Raw genomic sequence first — 16,831 nt, 5'->3', positions numbered from 1 at the left:
AAAAAGAAAAAGAAAAGCTAATTCTTCAATTTGTTTTGCAGTTTTCAATATATTCAGTTTTCATCTCCTTGTTCAGGCTCCACTGTCAGCACATGAAAAGAGATACTAAGTTCAGTAGCTACATCAGCAAGAACCAAGCTCTATATATTACTGTCATGAGATGGTTGCCTTTTCAGTACCTTAAACAGATCTTTGTGGTGCAAATATTACAGCGAAGTGGGATTATTCTCTTATAGAGAGGGGGTATTTCCCTCTTAGTCCTCTGAAAGAGTGTTTTCCCCTCCCCTTAGTTCCTTGCAGAGAAACCTCCACAAGTGATTAAAAAAAAGAATAATAAGATAGTCCCTAAGGCTTAATCCCTTGTGGAGAAGTTCTTAGTCCCTTGCAGAGATTTTTTTTCCCCCCTTTAGTCACCAAGGCACAGTGGAAAGGGGTTCTGGGATGGATGGATGGATGGATGGACAGACAGGTTCCATGGCCTTAAAAAGTTTGAAAACCCCTGCTTTAGACAGACTTAAACTCTGACACATAGAAAACAATTAAAAAAAAAACAGGTCTTTGACTCACATGGGGTCTGGTGCCATCTAATACCATCCAATTGCTAATACGGGGCCCAGTTTCAGAACTGAGTGACTGCAGATAAATATCTTCTTGGACATGAGCTATCTCTATTAAGGTAGGAAGTGGCATGAAAACCCGCTGGGTGTTGCTGTTGTGGGGAAAATAGGAGGAAGGAGTGTTGGGTATGTTCCCCGCCTTGAGTTATGTATACAAATAATAAAGGCGGGATTTAAAAAATCTAAAAAATAAAAGGGTTCTCAGAGTGAGATAGATCACTCATACTGGTAAACAAACATCTAGGGGTTCAGATTTTTTTCCAGCCCTATCTTCAGTCATCCATGATGGAACCTCAGACTTTCTTCATGCAAGGCATGTTGTCTGCCACTGTATTGTAGCCTCCCTCTTGAAAGTAATAATTACCGGGCATGGTCTGAAAGTCCAACATACAAAAGCCTTGCTGTAAACATTAGCGTGAGCCTCGTGAGGCACAGAGTGGTGGGTGGCAGTATTGCAACCAAAACTCTCCCCACGACCCGAGTTCGATCCCAGCGGAAGCTGGATCCTCTCTCAGGCAGCCGGCTCAGGTCGACTCAGCCTTCCATCCTTCCAAGGCTGGTAAAATGAGGACCCAGCTTGCTGGGGACGGTGATGACTGGGGAAGGCAATGGTAAACCACTCCGCCATAGTCTGCCAAGAAAACATTGCGAAAGCGGCGTCCCCCCCAAAGGGTCAGAAATCACTCGCACAGGGGGCCTTTCACACTTGCACAAACATTAGCGTAGCCCAGATAGACAGGAGAGGAAAAAATCAAGATTGCCGTACCCTGTTTCCCTTTAAGCTGGGAGAAAGAATTTGTGAGTTACTTTGTCATTATATAGCAATAAAGTGAGTTCTAGTTGATCATGTGGTTCTTTTTCCTGATCTGGTCTACCTCAAAAGGCTGACTGGAAGGGGGTAGGCGAGAGAGTTTTTGCGCTGATGACACTTAATGTAATCCGCATGAAGTCAACCCACTTCATATTTGTTCTCTTATCAAAAAATGTTTCTCCCTCTATGCAGTAATCACCTGGGAAGATGCTAGATGATATGTGTCATTCCTAAACACCAGTGTTCCCCAACTTGGGGAACTTCTATAGGTGTGGATGTCAACTCCTAGATTTCCTAGCCAATATCGCTACGACTAGCTGGACCATAAGGAAGGCTGAGCGAAGGAAGATGGATGCTTTTGAACTGTGGTGTTGGAGGGAAATTCTGAGAGTGCCTTGGACTGCAAGAAGATCAAACCAGTCCATCCTCCAGGAAATAAAGCCAGACTGCTCACTTGAGGGAATGGTATTAAAGGCAAAACTGAAATACTTTGGCCACATAATGAGAAGACAGGACACCCTGGAGAAGATGCTGATGCTAGGGAGAGTGGAGGGCAAAAGGAAGAGGGGCCAACCAAGGGCAAGGTGGACGGATGATATTCTAGAGGGGACGGACTCGTCCCTGGGGGAGCTGGGGGTGTTACGACCGACAGGAAGCTCTGGCGTGGGCTGGTCCATGAAGTCACGAAGAGTCGGAAGCGACTAAACAAATAAACAACAAAATAGCTACAACTAAGAATTCTGGGAACAGAAGTCCAAATATAGGAAGCTGTCTAGGTTAATGCACTCTGCTAATGACATTCCATCACCCCAGAGCAAGAACATTTCCCAGATTGAGTGATAGGACATAGAATGCATAAGTTCTGAGGGAGTTACAAGTCCTCCCACATTTCAAAAAAAGAAAGAGGGGAAAACTCTCAACTCTCAATAAATTCCTAGAAGGATAACTGTGATCATAATCTTGGTTACCTCTGCACATGAAGAAAATAGACCAAACACACAGACATATTTGCTTATACTGTAAAGATCAGAAAAATCTATCTGCCCCCCATACAGAGGGCCTACATTATCACCTTGCCCTTTAAAAGCAATTGGAAAACCACCGTGGAATATGGCATATAAAACAAGTTGTCAAAATTGGCTAAAAGCTTAAACTGTGAGAAAGGAAAAAAAAACAACAGAGTCCATTCTAAATTGCACGAAGAGGAATATTTGTTTAATACAGTATTAAAATGAGCAGGTCAAAACAATTTTGTTTATAGCTTCATTCCTTTCTGAAGCGTAGGAAGAAGAAAACGTAAAATCAATTTCTCAACTTGCATTATTTTCAATGTTTTACTATAAAGAGAGCGAGCATTGACGATCATTTTAGTGGATATTAAAAGGCGCATTATGTAAAAATGCTTAAATAATGTTTATTAATGGGCACTGTATTATGTAAATATGATTAGAATATTGGATACTTGTGCATTAATTAATTACCACTGAAAAAACAAAACTGAGAAGCCCAGGTGCAAATATCTGCTCCATGCTACTTTGATTTGCAGTTCTAGAAGTTCACCAACTAGTTTACATGCCGGGGCTTCTCAAAGTTTGGGAAACAAAGTCATGTGTTAAACAACTTTATCACACCGTTGTACAAATATATGGTTCTGTAGCTTGTGCCATTTCTTCCTGATAGAGAAGGGATGTGGCCCACCTGTTACCATCTTTTGCAAAATGGGAGGGAAGGTGAGGCACAGCCTTGCTTCACCATGGGTGATCAGTAACACTCACAAGGACAAGAGGCCTATAACTGGCTTGGGCTGTGACTCATAGCTTTGTTGTTGTTTATTCGTTCAGTCGCTTCCGACTCTTCGTGACTTCATGGACCAGCCCACGCCAGAGCTTCCTGTCGGTCGTCACCACCCCCAGCTCCCCCAAGGATGAGTCCGTCATAGCTTACAGCTTCTTTATTGAAACACAAGTTTTTTGCATGTTCCAAACTCTACCTGCACATCAGAAAATGCAGTGAGCAAAAATACATGATCAACTGCTTCCTGTTTTCTTTCAGGGAAGGAAACAGCAGAAGCGATCAAGTGAACAGTCCTGACATCAGTGCACTACTGGAAAAAAGGAAAAGAAAAACACCTGAGCATTTGTCTCTTAAAAGACCCCTTCCGAAAGCCAACCGAATCTTAATTGGACACTGTGCTAATAGTCCTGTTCACACAATAGGAAACCTCTTTTCGTGCCAAAGAAAAGCAACATGTTTGTTAGTTATAAGACCTCAGCTTGGGGCAAGCTGGAATACAGGACACTGAGCCAGTCTGCAGCAGGTTAATGAGGTTCTTCATATGCACAAGACACAATTTATGGAGTTCAAAGCATCATCCACCAGTCCAAATCAGTTCATCAGTTATGGCCCATGCTTTCTAGAGATAAAAATGCCACCTGTTCGAAACACCACATCCAACAGTCTAACCCCACAGAGATATAAATGCCAGCCTGGGAAACCATGCCCTAGTCACACAGCAATTTCACTTCACTCTTTCCTTCCACCTTTCCAAAAGCTTATTTTTTTTTTTTTCCCCACCGCACCATATTTTCAAGCAGGCAGATGTCACAGTGCCTCCAGTAGGCATGGTGTCAAATCGTTCCAACTGGGCGTCCAGTGATGAGGTATGTGGGAGTAAAGCTATATATTACAAGGTCTACATTTAAGTTTTGCAGGTGCCATGCCCATGGCTCAGAAGCAAAGTTCTATCTATGGCATATCTCAGAAGGGCACCAGAGCACATATTGAGAATCTGGAGAGCTACTGTTCAATATGGAACATGCCAGGTTGTGGGTGGGAAGAGTTTGATCATGTATCATGAATGCTCACTCATTGCTCATTCTAATGCACCAGTAGAATTTGGAGCATGCAGGCAAAGAATTGGTGTTTCAACAAACAAGCTGTAATCTATGAGTCACAGCTCAAGCCAGTTACAGGCTTCTTCTGCTTGTATGTTTAATCATTCCATGGTGGAGAAAGTCCTAGCAAGTATGCTAGATAAATTAGAGCTTGCTTGTTCTCCAATATCTACATGAGATCCGGGAGATGGAAGATTATTATAGACCAATAATGCGACCTCTGGGCCCTCAAAAATATCTAGGCTCCAAGGATATACACAGTCCCCCTTTGAAAGCTCACATGCCATGCCCTGACCTACTGCCATATGTAACATCATCACATCTGCATAGGACAAAGAAATTTCCAAAGGAATAAAAGAGATGGACAGATACCCAATGCATGAGTCACATGGACAGATAGAATCATAGGACCGAAAGGGACCTTGAAAGTCTTCTAATCTAACCTCTACAGAGGGCAGGTATCCTTATATCATCCCAGACAAATGGCTGTCTAACATTTGCTTGAAAACCTTCAGTGATGGAACACCTACAACTTCAGGATGCAGGATGCTCGACTGCTTTATAGCTCTCATGGGCAGGAAAGTCCTCATTATTTCAGATTTGGATCTCCCTCTGTGAAGTTTTACCCATTGGTTTCTGCCCTATACTCAGGAAAAGAATGAGGATCCCGTGGATGGTAGGTTCTTCCAGTGTGGAGGCAGGAAAAAAAAACAATGCAGAAGAAATTACTATGACTATGATAATATTGAGACAGAATCCCACCCACCAGCCTTGAATCTTGTTGCCACCAGGGCTAGAAACCTGAGCTGAAAGCCTATTTATCAAGCCAAATTTTGAGACTGTGGGATGGGGGTGGATGGGCTCTTCTTGGGCAAGAAATGTCAATGGAGGAAGGTATGTTGAATGTCAACAAAGGCAGACTGCACAGACCCTGTCACTGTTTTTTGCTTTATTTTCCTACTACCTGGAGAAGGAGAACCATCTGAACTTCTGTTGAAGGTTGACTGACCAGGGACAAGACATGGAAACAACATCCTGTCCCAGACCCAGATGAAATTCTGTGCAAGAATGCTAGATTTCCATTAGCTTATGACTTTTCATTCTTTCAGAAGCAATGTGCCTTCAACTTCTGTAGATCCAAGTATACTTGTTTTGATTCTAAAGGTTGCTAATTCTCGTAGCTTTGATTGCCCTACTCAGTAAAATCTGCTCCCAAGGGGAATACATAGGGCTCATCTCTGGGGAAATTAGTAGAATACTCCTTACAAAGCAGGAGTGTAGAAATACTCAGAAGCAGGAAAACTTGTCTGCTGAGATGCCTGGAGGGCAAAGCATCCATGTATTCAAACAGGATCAGCAAAGCTGTTTTCCAGAGCTCTGTTCTCCCCTGGGAAGCTGCTACAACTTCTGGAAGGAAAAAGTGAGATTACTTGATTTCAGAACTTTGCTATTGTACTAAATGGATGAGATTTGAAGGCCTTAAAGGGACCAAGCATAATTATTAAAGTTCAGGAGCAAAAAAGGAGGAATATTCAACCATAGGGATCTGTATCCCTTGTAGACCTGAGCTGAGATGATTCCCACATTCCAATTTTCTGAATTCCAAAACCCCTAACTGGGGATCAACTAGCTGATCAACTAGTTTCTTAAACTGGTGCCCCTTGGTTTCCAGCTCCCAGAATCCCCACCCACCATGGACAGAGGGAGTTGAAGTCCCAGCATACCTATAGGGCACCAAGTTAAGGAAGGGTGACCTAGAATAAATCAAACATGAAAGGGATGGGGATAAGTTGCTTCCTGTTCCCAGCTTTAGCTCTTCATTCAAATATGCACAGAAAGCCTTGCTCATGCAGTGACTCCCTCCATTTGAAATGGAACTCTGACCCTTCATTTCATGGGAGGACCCATCTTGCCTTTTTTGACATCCCCCTTCCCTCATGGATGCCACTGGCCATGACACTATCTCAACATTTCAAGTGAATCTATTGATCCCAAAAGACTGTCTCCCTCTGGGTTAGGCAATATTGGTATTTGGTATTGATTGCCATGCTATGAGGCTAATTCCTACATTCACACTTTCCATACCCTATGGTTTCTCAAGGCTGACATTTTTCCAATAGCTCCAATCTACTTCCATCTTCTTGGACACTTCTTATTCACCCAGAGTGTTGTTTTCAGTGGTATTCCATGGATGTAACTGTGGTGATCAATGTTGTGCTCAAATAGATCTTACATTTGTCCCAAAGGAAGCTTCAGTTTTTCTGCTCATTTTCAGGATACTTTAGAATTTCTTTAAAACTTCGTTAGGCGGTATTTCTCAATGGCTTGATTATTGTCAAGAGATGGAGGATACATATTGTTCTGTTACATATTACTATGCAGCCTCCTTGGCCTGTACTTCTGAACAGGGGGAAAATGTGGGAGGACTTACAGGTAGTCCTTGCTTAACAACCACAATTGGGACCAGAATTTAGGTCTCTAAGCAATGTGGTCATTAAGCAAATCCAACCTGATTTTATGACCATTTTTGCAGGGGTTGTTAAGTGAATCACATGGTTGCTAAGTGAATCATGAGGTTGTTAAGCGAATCATGTGGTTCCCCATTGATTTTGCATGCTGGAAGCCGGCTGGGAAGGTAAAAAATGGAGGTCACATGACTGTGGGATGCTGCAATGGTTGTAAGTGTGAGGACTGGTCATAAGTGGGGGTTTTAGCACCACTGTAAGTCTGAACCATCACTAAATGAATGGTCATTAAGCAAGGACTACCTGCATCTCCTTATGTCTCCTTCTGGGATTAAACTGAAGCATTGAAAGCCCAGGAGACTACAGTCTAGGGCAGAGAGGAGTCTACTATATAATATCTCTGTGACTCATCACTGCGGAAATTGCACGGATTTCAAATGGGACCTATGAGAATTTCAGCAACATTTTGCTTAAAAGAGACAGAGACACCGAGAGAGAGAGAAGCATGGAAATTGGTTTCTTTTTCTTTTGTTTTGAAGGATAGCAATCAAAAACACAGGAGTAATTTTTGGCAGACCACTAGCCACAAACACAGGCTTGCTTTCAAGATCAAAGCAGAATCCAAACTCCTGTGAACTCTGTGGAGAGAGCTTGCTTAGTCTTTGCTGCATTACTGGGAGTTGCCTTCGTGTTTTGCATGAAACCGTTCTGGTTTGTTTGTTTGTTTGCTTGTTTTAATGCTTTGTCCTAGTGGAGACAGCAGCAGGGAAGGTCAGGAGGAAAGCTGCCAACGCATCGTAAAGCTGTTGGATCCAAACTCAGACCTAATGGGAAGTTGAGCACATCCAACTCCGACCAAAACACGGTTGTGAGCATCTGAAGCCAAATGATCTGTTCTGTCAGCTGATGAGGAACAACAGATGCACAGGAAAGGGTTCTGACTGGCCCAGAGGCTGCAAAGAAGGGCAAAGCAGATTACTGTTCAATACGCCCCATGTCCTGAACAGAGTTACACCTGTCTGAGTGCTGGAGAGAAAAGGATTCGTGGGGGAAAACAGAGAGGACCCCCAGATTAAGGCCATTTCCATTCAGCTGCTATTTAATAATGGGCTTGGCTTCTACTAATTATAAGGGGGATAAAGCCTGCTGCTTAAGACAGTACTAATTTGGCAAACATTGAAACTTTTTTTTTTTAATTTTTAACTATTTCATTGCTGCTGCTAAGCTCTTAGAAATGGATTGCTTATTGTGTCTAGATGTTTCTTTCTAAATAGGACCATTCCATCACAAAGATACCACCATCGCCCCTTTGGGTTCACTGGGTGAGTCTGCTATATGTTCTTTCAACAGCTAAACAGAATTGATCAGGGGCTATAAAACTTTATACTTGTTGTGATGAAGGGGGAAGTCATTCCTTTATATATTCCTTCGCTTTACTATATTATTTTTTCTTCCTTTTCTATTTTTCTTCCTTTTTTGTTTTCTGCACTATTTTTTCTTTTTCTTTTTCTTAGTTTGCTTTAGTTTTTATCCTTTTAATCGTAATGTTTAATAAACTTACTATTAAAAAAAAAGAATCAGTCGGGGCCCAATATTTATAATCCTGCTGTCTGGGTTCAATTCTGCACACAATGCTCACCAGGTCACTAGGAAGCTAGTTTAGCACCCTCCCTGAGTTTGGAGTTTTTGCAGAAACCCTTTTCTCAAGTCCATCTTCATACTCCTAAGAATTTGCAGAATGTAAGAGTTGGGAATCTCAGGATGCTTGATTAGAACAGTTATATCCCGCTTCAAAAAATACAGCCTTCTCTTCGAATGCCTTGTCAAGCTGAAGGGCTGTCTATCCAAATCCAGGTTAATTTTTTTTAAAAAAAATAAAATGCTAAATGTTTTAAAAATTCCACAACCCAAGAAGGCTTGTCCATCAACACTTGGCATCTCTGCCAAGACAGCCAGAGTTAGAGATCTAGAAACTATATTGCTTACTTGGTGTTAACATTCTTAAGCAAAGGCAAAGTTTGATGTTCAACATGCAGCTCTGAATCATACTAGTCTAAACAGTGCTTAATTGTGGCCCTGTCTGCATTGCTACCAGTTTCAGCACCAAAACTATCTGCAGCATTTTCACACCAGGAACATGTTCTTCAAGGATCGTCTCCTTCCCCCTTCAGCCAACCAACACTCTCTCCAGCTCACCAATGAATAAGTGCTAAAATAGTCTAGCCAACAGTTCATCCCCTCACCAGAATTGTGTCTGTGTGCCTGTGTGCTGAGGTAAAGATGGAAAACACCCACTGTTCAAGGGTACAGAAAAATTACCTATAACAGATTTTTCAAAGCTTGAGAAAATGAATGGAAGTTTGCAAAATATTACAAGGCTAAAATATCTGCACAATCTTCTCCTATCACAGAAGTGATTAGCAACATCCACACTGCCTCAAGGGACAGTTAGGGAGAGGATCAAATAATCCCTGATATAATGAAGTTTCTGGTACATTACTGATACACGGAGTTCTACAGTACATATAATTAGGGCAGTGTTTCTCAACCTCAGCAGCTTTAAGAGGTGTGGACTTCAACTCCCAGAATTCCCCAGCCAGGATGCTGGCCAGGGAATTCTGGGAGTTGAAGTCCACACCTCTTGAAGTTGCTGAGGTGATGAAATGCCACTCTAAGGGAACCATCTGGCCCACAGCTGCAAAGGCAACACAGTCCATCTTCACTGCTTCTGAAGTTAATTTTCTCAGCATGCAGTGACCACTGAAAACTCCACAGCACTGTGAGGACATGTAAGGGTAGATCCATCGTTGGATCACTGCAGCCTTGGGCATCAAAGTGTTTTCCAAAGCAGATTCTTTGCATGCAGATTCACTGGGCAGACCCAGCAACACAATCCACAGACTTTCTGCTGGTTTGGGGATATTCATTTTCAGCCACCCAATAAACTTTTCTATCCAGATTTTCCCATTCAAAAATAACACCACTGAGTCCCTGGGCACAAAGGTCATTCAGATGATATTCACCATGATATTCACCATTTCTGTTCCTTTTATTTTTTACATGGATATGTCTACAAGCTGTTAACATGCTTGTTCCTTGCACAGACATCTTTGTGACAGCTACAAATCATCTCCTAGGCTGGCATGAACAAGAAGAAGCCAAACTGGAAGGAGAGAATCTCTGTTCAGTTTTCCAAGTGATTTAGATTGCAGGAATACCTGTTCCCTTCTCTTGTCCTACGTAGCTTCAGCCATTCTTTCCACGGCTTTCTAATTTTCAAGCTGTGCAGGGAGCCCTCTTCTGGAGAAATATTTTAAAAGTTGGTGGTTTATAGGTATATCTGTGTATGTGTGTTTTATAATTCATTGTATTTCTTTGTAAAAAAAACCCTTCAGAGTACATCATTCTTAGCATTATTCCCCTCTGCAGTTAAAGCTCGATATATTATTTCTGTATTCTAAAAGGCATTATTAACTAAATAATTATTCATTTTTATTTACTGGCAATTGGTTGGGTTTCCCCAATGTCCTGAAAGCTATGAATGCTAGCTTGCAAACCACAGTGTCGGGTTCCATATATCACATTGGACAAAACCTAAACAAATGATATTATGGTTTGGTGCAATGTGTGGACCCAGCCAAGCTATGGCTACTCAGTTAACCATGGCTAAAACCCAGCCATGGCTGAATGTAACATTTGAAGCCAGGCACTGATTTCACATGGGGAACGAGCTTCAAAAGCTTAAATGCCATGGTTGCCAACCAATGATGGATTGGTCATGCCCCCAAACTATGACAGGTTGTACATCTTCATCCCAGGTGAAGTAAGTGATGCTGTGACTCTCTTGGTGCCTAGAGGCTGAAGGAGTCTGGATGGGGAACAACAGGCTTTGGCTGAACCCTGGAAAGATGGAGTGGCTGTGGATTAATGGCTCTTCCGTATCTGGGACTTTGTCATCTTTGGCTCTGGATGGGGTTGCACTGCCCCAGACAGACCCAGTGCATAATCTGGGGGTCCTCCTGGACTCACGGCTCCTGCTTGAAGAACAGGTGGCAGCTGTGGCCAGGAGGGTCTTTGCACAGCTTCGTGCGGTGCACCAGTTACGCCCTTTCCTGGATTGGGAGGCCCTTCGAACAGTCACTCGTGCCCTTGTTATCTCCCACATAGACTATTGCAATGCGCTTTACATGGGGCTACCCTTGAAAAGTATCTGGAAGCTTCAGCTGGTCCAGAATGCAGCTGCGCAAACAGTTTTGGGGGGCCCAAAGACGGCCCATATAAAACCTTTGCTTTGAGAGCTGCATTGGGTGCCAGTCTGCTTCCAGGTCCAATTCAAGGTGTTGGTTATCACCTTTAAAGCCCTACATGGCATGGGACTTGGTTACCTGAGGGACTGCCTCTTCCCCGCTTCATCAGCCCGTCCCACCCGATCATGCAGAGAGGGCATGCTGCGGACCCCGTCTTTAAGACAACTCCATTTGGCGGGGTCCAGGAGGCGGGCCTTCTATGCAGTAGCTTCTGCCATGTGGAACATGCTGCCCCCGGAGGTAAGATTAGCCCCATCACTCCTGGCCTTTTGGAGGAGTCTGAAGACCTGGTTCTGCTGCCTTGCTTGGGGCAGAGAGGGAAGTAGCTCCACATGGGGGTGGCTGGCAGACCTCTCCTCCCACATATGGGCTGTATTGGATTCTTCTGCCACTTGGACTTCATTCTTATTCTTATCTTTACTCTTACTTTTATCTTTATTTATTAAGAGCAATGATATATTTACAGTATATATCATATTTATATCGTATGTTCGTTGTTTTAATTGATTATTTTATTGTAAACCACCCAGAGTCCCCAGATGGGAGGAGATGGGCGGGGACAAATTAAATAGATAAATAAATAGATAAATTCTCCATGTCTGCTGCTGTAGATCCTATCTTCTCCACATGTTTGCTCAGAGCTTATTGCAGGCTGATGGTGACATGCCAGGAATCAGGGGCAGACACTGTTGGGCAATTTGGAGGGTCCACTTCATTTCTCATCCTGTGCCTCTTAGCCAAAAGAAACACCACCTCTGTTGCTTCTCTGCTTTTGGGATTTCTACAGTACCTTGTAAGCCTCTTGACAGCCCAACTAAGCATATCTTGGAGATTTGAGAAAGGAGAGCCATGTAGCAAAAAGGGCAGGGGTGGAAAGTTGTGTTTGAACTGATTTGACCTCACAAGGGAAGGTGGTGGGGATGGTAGAGTCCTAACTTGTGCACGGCCATATATACTCTCTTTTTTTGCAAATAGGGAAAACCCACCGCTGAAAAGAGTGTGCACACCAGATATGGGTGCCACTCCAAAACCACAGCAAGAAGAAACACAGCCTAACCATAATCTGCCACTGTTGCCTCTGTGTGTGCATGTTATAACCTGTATATGTATGTAATGTGAGAAGGTGTCCAGACACAGAGCTCTTCAATACACATCAGCCTCAACTGTCTCAGTCTTAGAAGCAGAAACAGCAAAGAAGGGTCTGGCAGCGGGTTGGGAAAAGTAAAACTCAAAACAAAATTTCTACACCATTCAGCTAATCTCTGTAGATCTAGATTTAGACCTCTAACAGAGCATGCCTATGTGTAAGATACTATGTTTCCCCTTAATTACTGTAACCCCCAAATGTAAGATGTTGACAGGTACTTGAATGATGTTTTCCTCCAGGAGGCATTATGGCAACTGAAGCCTTATCCATCAATTAATTAAGACCAATATTTGCCATTTCACATGAAATGTGAATGCTGCTGAGAATGGAAAAAATATTGCTGCCACAACATGTTACAAACAAGATCCTTGCTGGACAGCTTGGTGCAAGTAACTTCACCCATTCCTTACAGTTTCCAGTCCCTGCAGCATGAAAGTTATTGAAAGCCAGCTAATACAATCGATCAGAGTAGCTTCTGCAACAGCCACCCTTCCCCTTCCAGCTCAGCGGCTGTTGCCCAGATTCTCATCAATGACTCCTTCTCCCAATATTTCTACCACATAATAAGACTTGCTGAAGTGCAACATTGAAAGCAGACTGTCATTGCTTTCTAACAGAAGGGGAGTAACTTCCTACTGCAGGGTGTGAGCCATGTTCCTTCCTGCCCAGACATGTTGGCACATAATCAGAGTTCGCTTGTTCAGCTGTTCCATGTTAATTTCCCACCGTAAAATATGTTTTGGGGGTAACATCCTAAATGAAGTTAGAACTTATAAAGCCACATGATTCAATTTCCTAATCAGTGACATTTAAGAGATGACAATGGGGATCTTTTCATAAATGCCATGAAATATGGGGAAGGAAAAAGTGAATGGGCTTTCTTTCATTTTAATTTTCCATAGGAATTGTTGGCTCAAGAGTAGAAACTTGAATCAACCAATAGGAAATAGGAAATGACTCAGCGCAGGATTTTCCCCTTCAATGCTGCCTGTGGAACCTGCTTACCCTTCTTCAAAGGTACTCAAACTGGTCTTTACAACCACCCTACTAGATTGGTCAAGCTGAGATGTAGTGACTTGCCTAAGGCCACTGAAGAAGTTTCAGAGAGGACCAAAGGAATAGTGTGAAATACAGAATCTTAGATTAAAACCTTTTTCCTTTTCTTTCATCTTGGAGGGTCAAACTATCAAAACCCTAAAAGGAACAATTCTCCAGATAAAAGTGTGTGACAAACCAATAGCAGTTTCATTGCTTTAAGATGACTTCAAGTGTACCCACTTGGCAGAGCAAATCCATTCTGTCATTCGGTGCACACATCCCACTAAGTCATGGTTTGTTTAATCACAGTTTCTTCCATAAAACACAGCTGGAGTCCTGAACTGTAAGCTATGGTTTAGAAATCACAATAGGTGGGTTTGAATAATGTACTAAACCCAAACTAAGCAAATTAGGTTATTGCTTAGCCTTACATTAGACCATAACCTTTAAAAGCTGAGGTTATCTTAACAGTGAAGCTCTCCAAGTCATTCTGGTTAGGATTCCTAATCAGGTTGCATAAGGAATGAAGAAATATTGCCTCCCTAGCCCTGAACATCACTGTATGTATCTAACAGCCAATTTGCACAACTCCATCATTTGAACATGAAGACACTGCAGTAAAGTCCCCACCACAAATGGTTGGCAGTTTTGCTGAAACCATTGACTGCTCCACTATCTGCCAAGACTCCAGTCTACCCCATTCTGAAAATTCTTCATCATACTGGATACAACTAAGAAAACTGAGCCTTCAGTCCCCATCCCAGGCCTGACAACGTGGCTATGGTGTCTCTCAAACGTGCCCAATTCTGTCCTCAAGAAAACTCCAGAGAATGGGTCTTTTGAAATTGCCTCCTGGACTGATGAGGATCCTGCATTACTTTGCGTCCACATTATTCTGCCTGTAGATCATGTATTAGAATCCCTTAGAAGCAGGAATGCAGCACAGGTACAATAAAAGCAACAGAACAGACAGTGTTTTGTGACTGCTTTGATATACCATAAATGGAGAGAACAGAAAGAAGTTAGGCAGGGGCATCCCCTTGTCCAAGAAGGGACCGTAGTGTAGCACGAGAACATGTGCTCTGCATACTGAAAGTTCCAGGTTAAACATTAGCATGTCTAGCTAAAAGGATCAGATAGCAAGAGGTGCAGTGGTGGGGTGGGGGGAAATCCCTCTCCCAGCTTAGGACATTGGAGCATAATGCAACATAAAAGCTGGGCTAGTTGGACACACAGTCCAATTGGTGGGAGGCAGCTTTTTCTGGTGATTCTAACCTCAAGGGTTAAACCAAAAGCAAGTCAAATCCCCAAACCTAAAAAGGAATTAGCTTATTTTTCTACCCAGAGTATCCTCCCCTGGAATGGAACAAGACCATAATTGAATAGTTTAACCTCCTAAGAGAAGCAGGCAAGGCGAGGAAAATTAGCTCAAAGAGCATGATGCCAGACCACAACAAATCACCCTGAAGTGCAGCACAACACCTTCAAAAATTAAATCTGTAGGAATGTTCAGAGAAGGGAGATGGAAAGAAGCCAACAGGGAATTCAGAAGTTGGAGCCTTGCTCGTTCCTCTGCTTTTGATAGACAGCAACAGCAGGATATCACAGCCTCTCGGTTTTGAAAGGCTGGGTGTCTCCCCCCACCCCTTTTGTTGCCTTTCTGGAAAGGGGGAGGATTTATTATAGTTGAGAAGAAATGGGGGAAGGATACAGACTAAAGCTTGATTTTGCAAATCCACTAAGGATTTGGGAGAACTAGGAGAAATACAGTAGCAATGCTAGCCCTCATTCCTTTTCTTTTCTTTTCTTTTCCGGTTAAATCTTCCCCGTTTTTCATTTCTTTAAAGGGAGGGCTGGGCAAGATGAGAAACTGCTTGTAACAGATCCCGGCAGAAGACACGGAAAGAAGGAGCAAATCAAAGTTGAAGCATATAGAGCAGCTGAAAATCTTCACTGCTGCTACCCAGGCACCTTCAGGAGTCTGCTACAGTCCTGTAAATATGTGAATAAAATACAATTCGCCTCTGCCTGCACATACACACACATCTACACTCACAGCTGCAATATATATATAAATGTGTGTGTGCGCATTTATACCTGTTATTCTTTTCTCACATCCACTGCACAGTGTTTCTAGTCAATGTGCAGTCTCTGAGAAATCAGTCACTTCCAAAGAGCCAAATGCAAAAAAGAGAGAGAGGAATCCCCCCACCAAAAAAAAAACAAAAAAAGAGTGGAAATGATAGAGAAATACATGTACAGTTTCAAGGACCAAATCACAAGAAGCAGATCCCTTACCTGGGACAGGAAGAAGGCAATCGTAAGTTGAATGTTGTGCTGCATTGTGTTAGCCTAGAAGAAATCGGAGGGCTTTTTCTGCATGCACTCAGCTGCACTGAGCATATTTTCGCTGTGGAACAGCCTTTGAGGAGAGGGAGAGAGAGAGGGAGAGGGAGACGGTCTTGAGAGCTCGCCAACTTCCCAAATAGAGGAGAAACATCACCACCAAAGCATTGGATAAAGGCTGATGACCAGAACCAATAGCTTTACAAGGATGCTTTCTTCACAAGTGTTCCTGCTTTTTGCATCACACATCTTGGGCATGTTCCCCTTGCCAAATGCAATGCTTTAAGAAAGGCTCCATTGGAAGGGAAGAAGTAGCTGCTTATGAAATCGCACATTTCGGGAAGGCAGGCAGAGTTCTCTTCCCCCGCTCCAGATTTGCACTTGAGGGCATTGTAACTCCTCACATCGCATTTTCTTTACGAAAATGTTAATTGGGAGTGCTTTATTTTGAATAAATCAAAGCCATGGCCACCATGGTCTTTGGTTACTTCCAAAGTGTTTGGAAGTCTGACACATCAAAGACCTTCCGTGGACACCAGAAATCCTGACTGGGCTTGCACTTCATCTTACAAATTAAAGGGAGGACAGATCAATTTGACTTGATGGGGGAAAAAAATCCAACCTAGGGCCATAGAAGTTATTAACTGCTCAGAGTTAGGGGTGGACTTTGTCTTTCAGAGCAGTGATCCTGGGTGACAGTTTGCAAAAGTCCATTTCATTGAAGAACAGAAATGTTTTGCCCACTGGACCAAATCCCATGCAGCAGGTCGGGATGTAGAATACAGAATCTGGAATGTTAAGACAGTGCTTTGTACATATTTATTTCTATCCTATATGTCACAACCTGCAAACCAAACCAATGTCATCTTACAACAAGTAGGAATTGCAGCTGAGAAAACTATATTTTATTTCAAAATCATTGCAGACCCTTCTCTAATATGAGCACTCTGTATAATGGATTTTAACCCTTCCCTCCTCAACCCCAAACATTTTCCCTTTCTTACTCAACAACAATCCCACTGCTGTTGGGTAAGAAGGGGAAAATACTTCTTAGAACTGAAATCAGTTCCTAGTTATTTCATGACCATGCTGTTTTCTTAGTGACAATAACCCTGTATCCTTGGGATTCTCTGCTGGGCTCCCATCCAAATACTAATGAGAACCCACCTGCTTAGCTTACTTTCCCCCCAGCCCAGCCAAAATTGC

At 42.8% G+C, this 16,831-nt stretch overlaps 1 protein-coding gene across 1 annotated transcript in view; it reads right to left on the bottom strand.

Annotated features, from left to right (window-relative positions):
- CDH13 (cadherin 13) overlaps nt 1-15,750 on the bottom strand; it is a 489,049-nt gene extending 473,299 nt beyond the window's left edge. The window contains exon 1 of the mRNA XM_063312654.1: nt 15,578-15,750. Coding sequence (XP_063168724.1) covers nt 15,578-15,622 — 45 coding nt within the window. The 5' untranslated portion in view covers nt 15,623-15,750. The remainder of the gene's footprint in view (nt 1-15,577) is intronic.
- Between the last annotated feature and the right edge of the window lie 1,081 nt (nt 15,751-16,831).

This window comes from Candoia aspera, chromosome 11 (assembly GCF_035149785.1).
Source record: "Candoia aspera isolate rCanAsp1 chromosome 11, rCanAsp1.hap2, whole genome shotgun sequence".
NCBI lineage: Eukaryota > Metazoa > Chordata > Lepidosauria > Squamata > Boidae > Candoia > Candoia aspera.
Note: the sequence above shows the minus strand (reverse complement) of the source record. Positions and strands in the feature narration are given on the sequence as shown.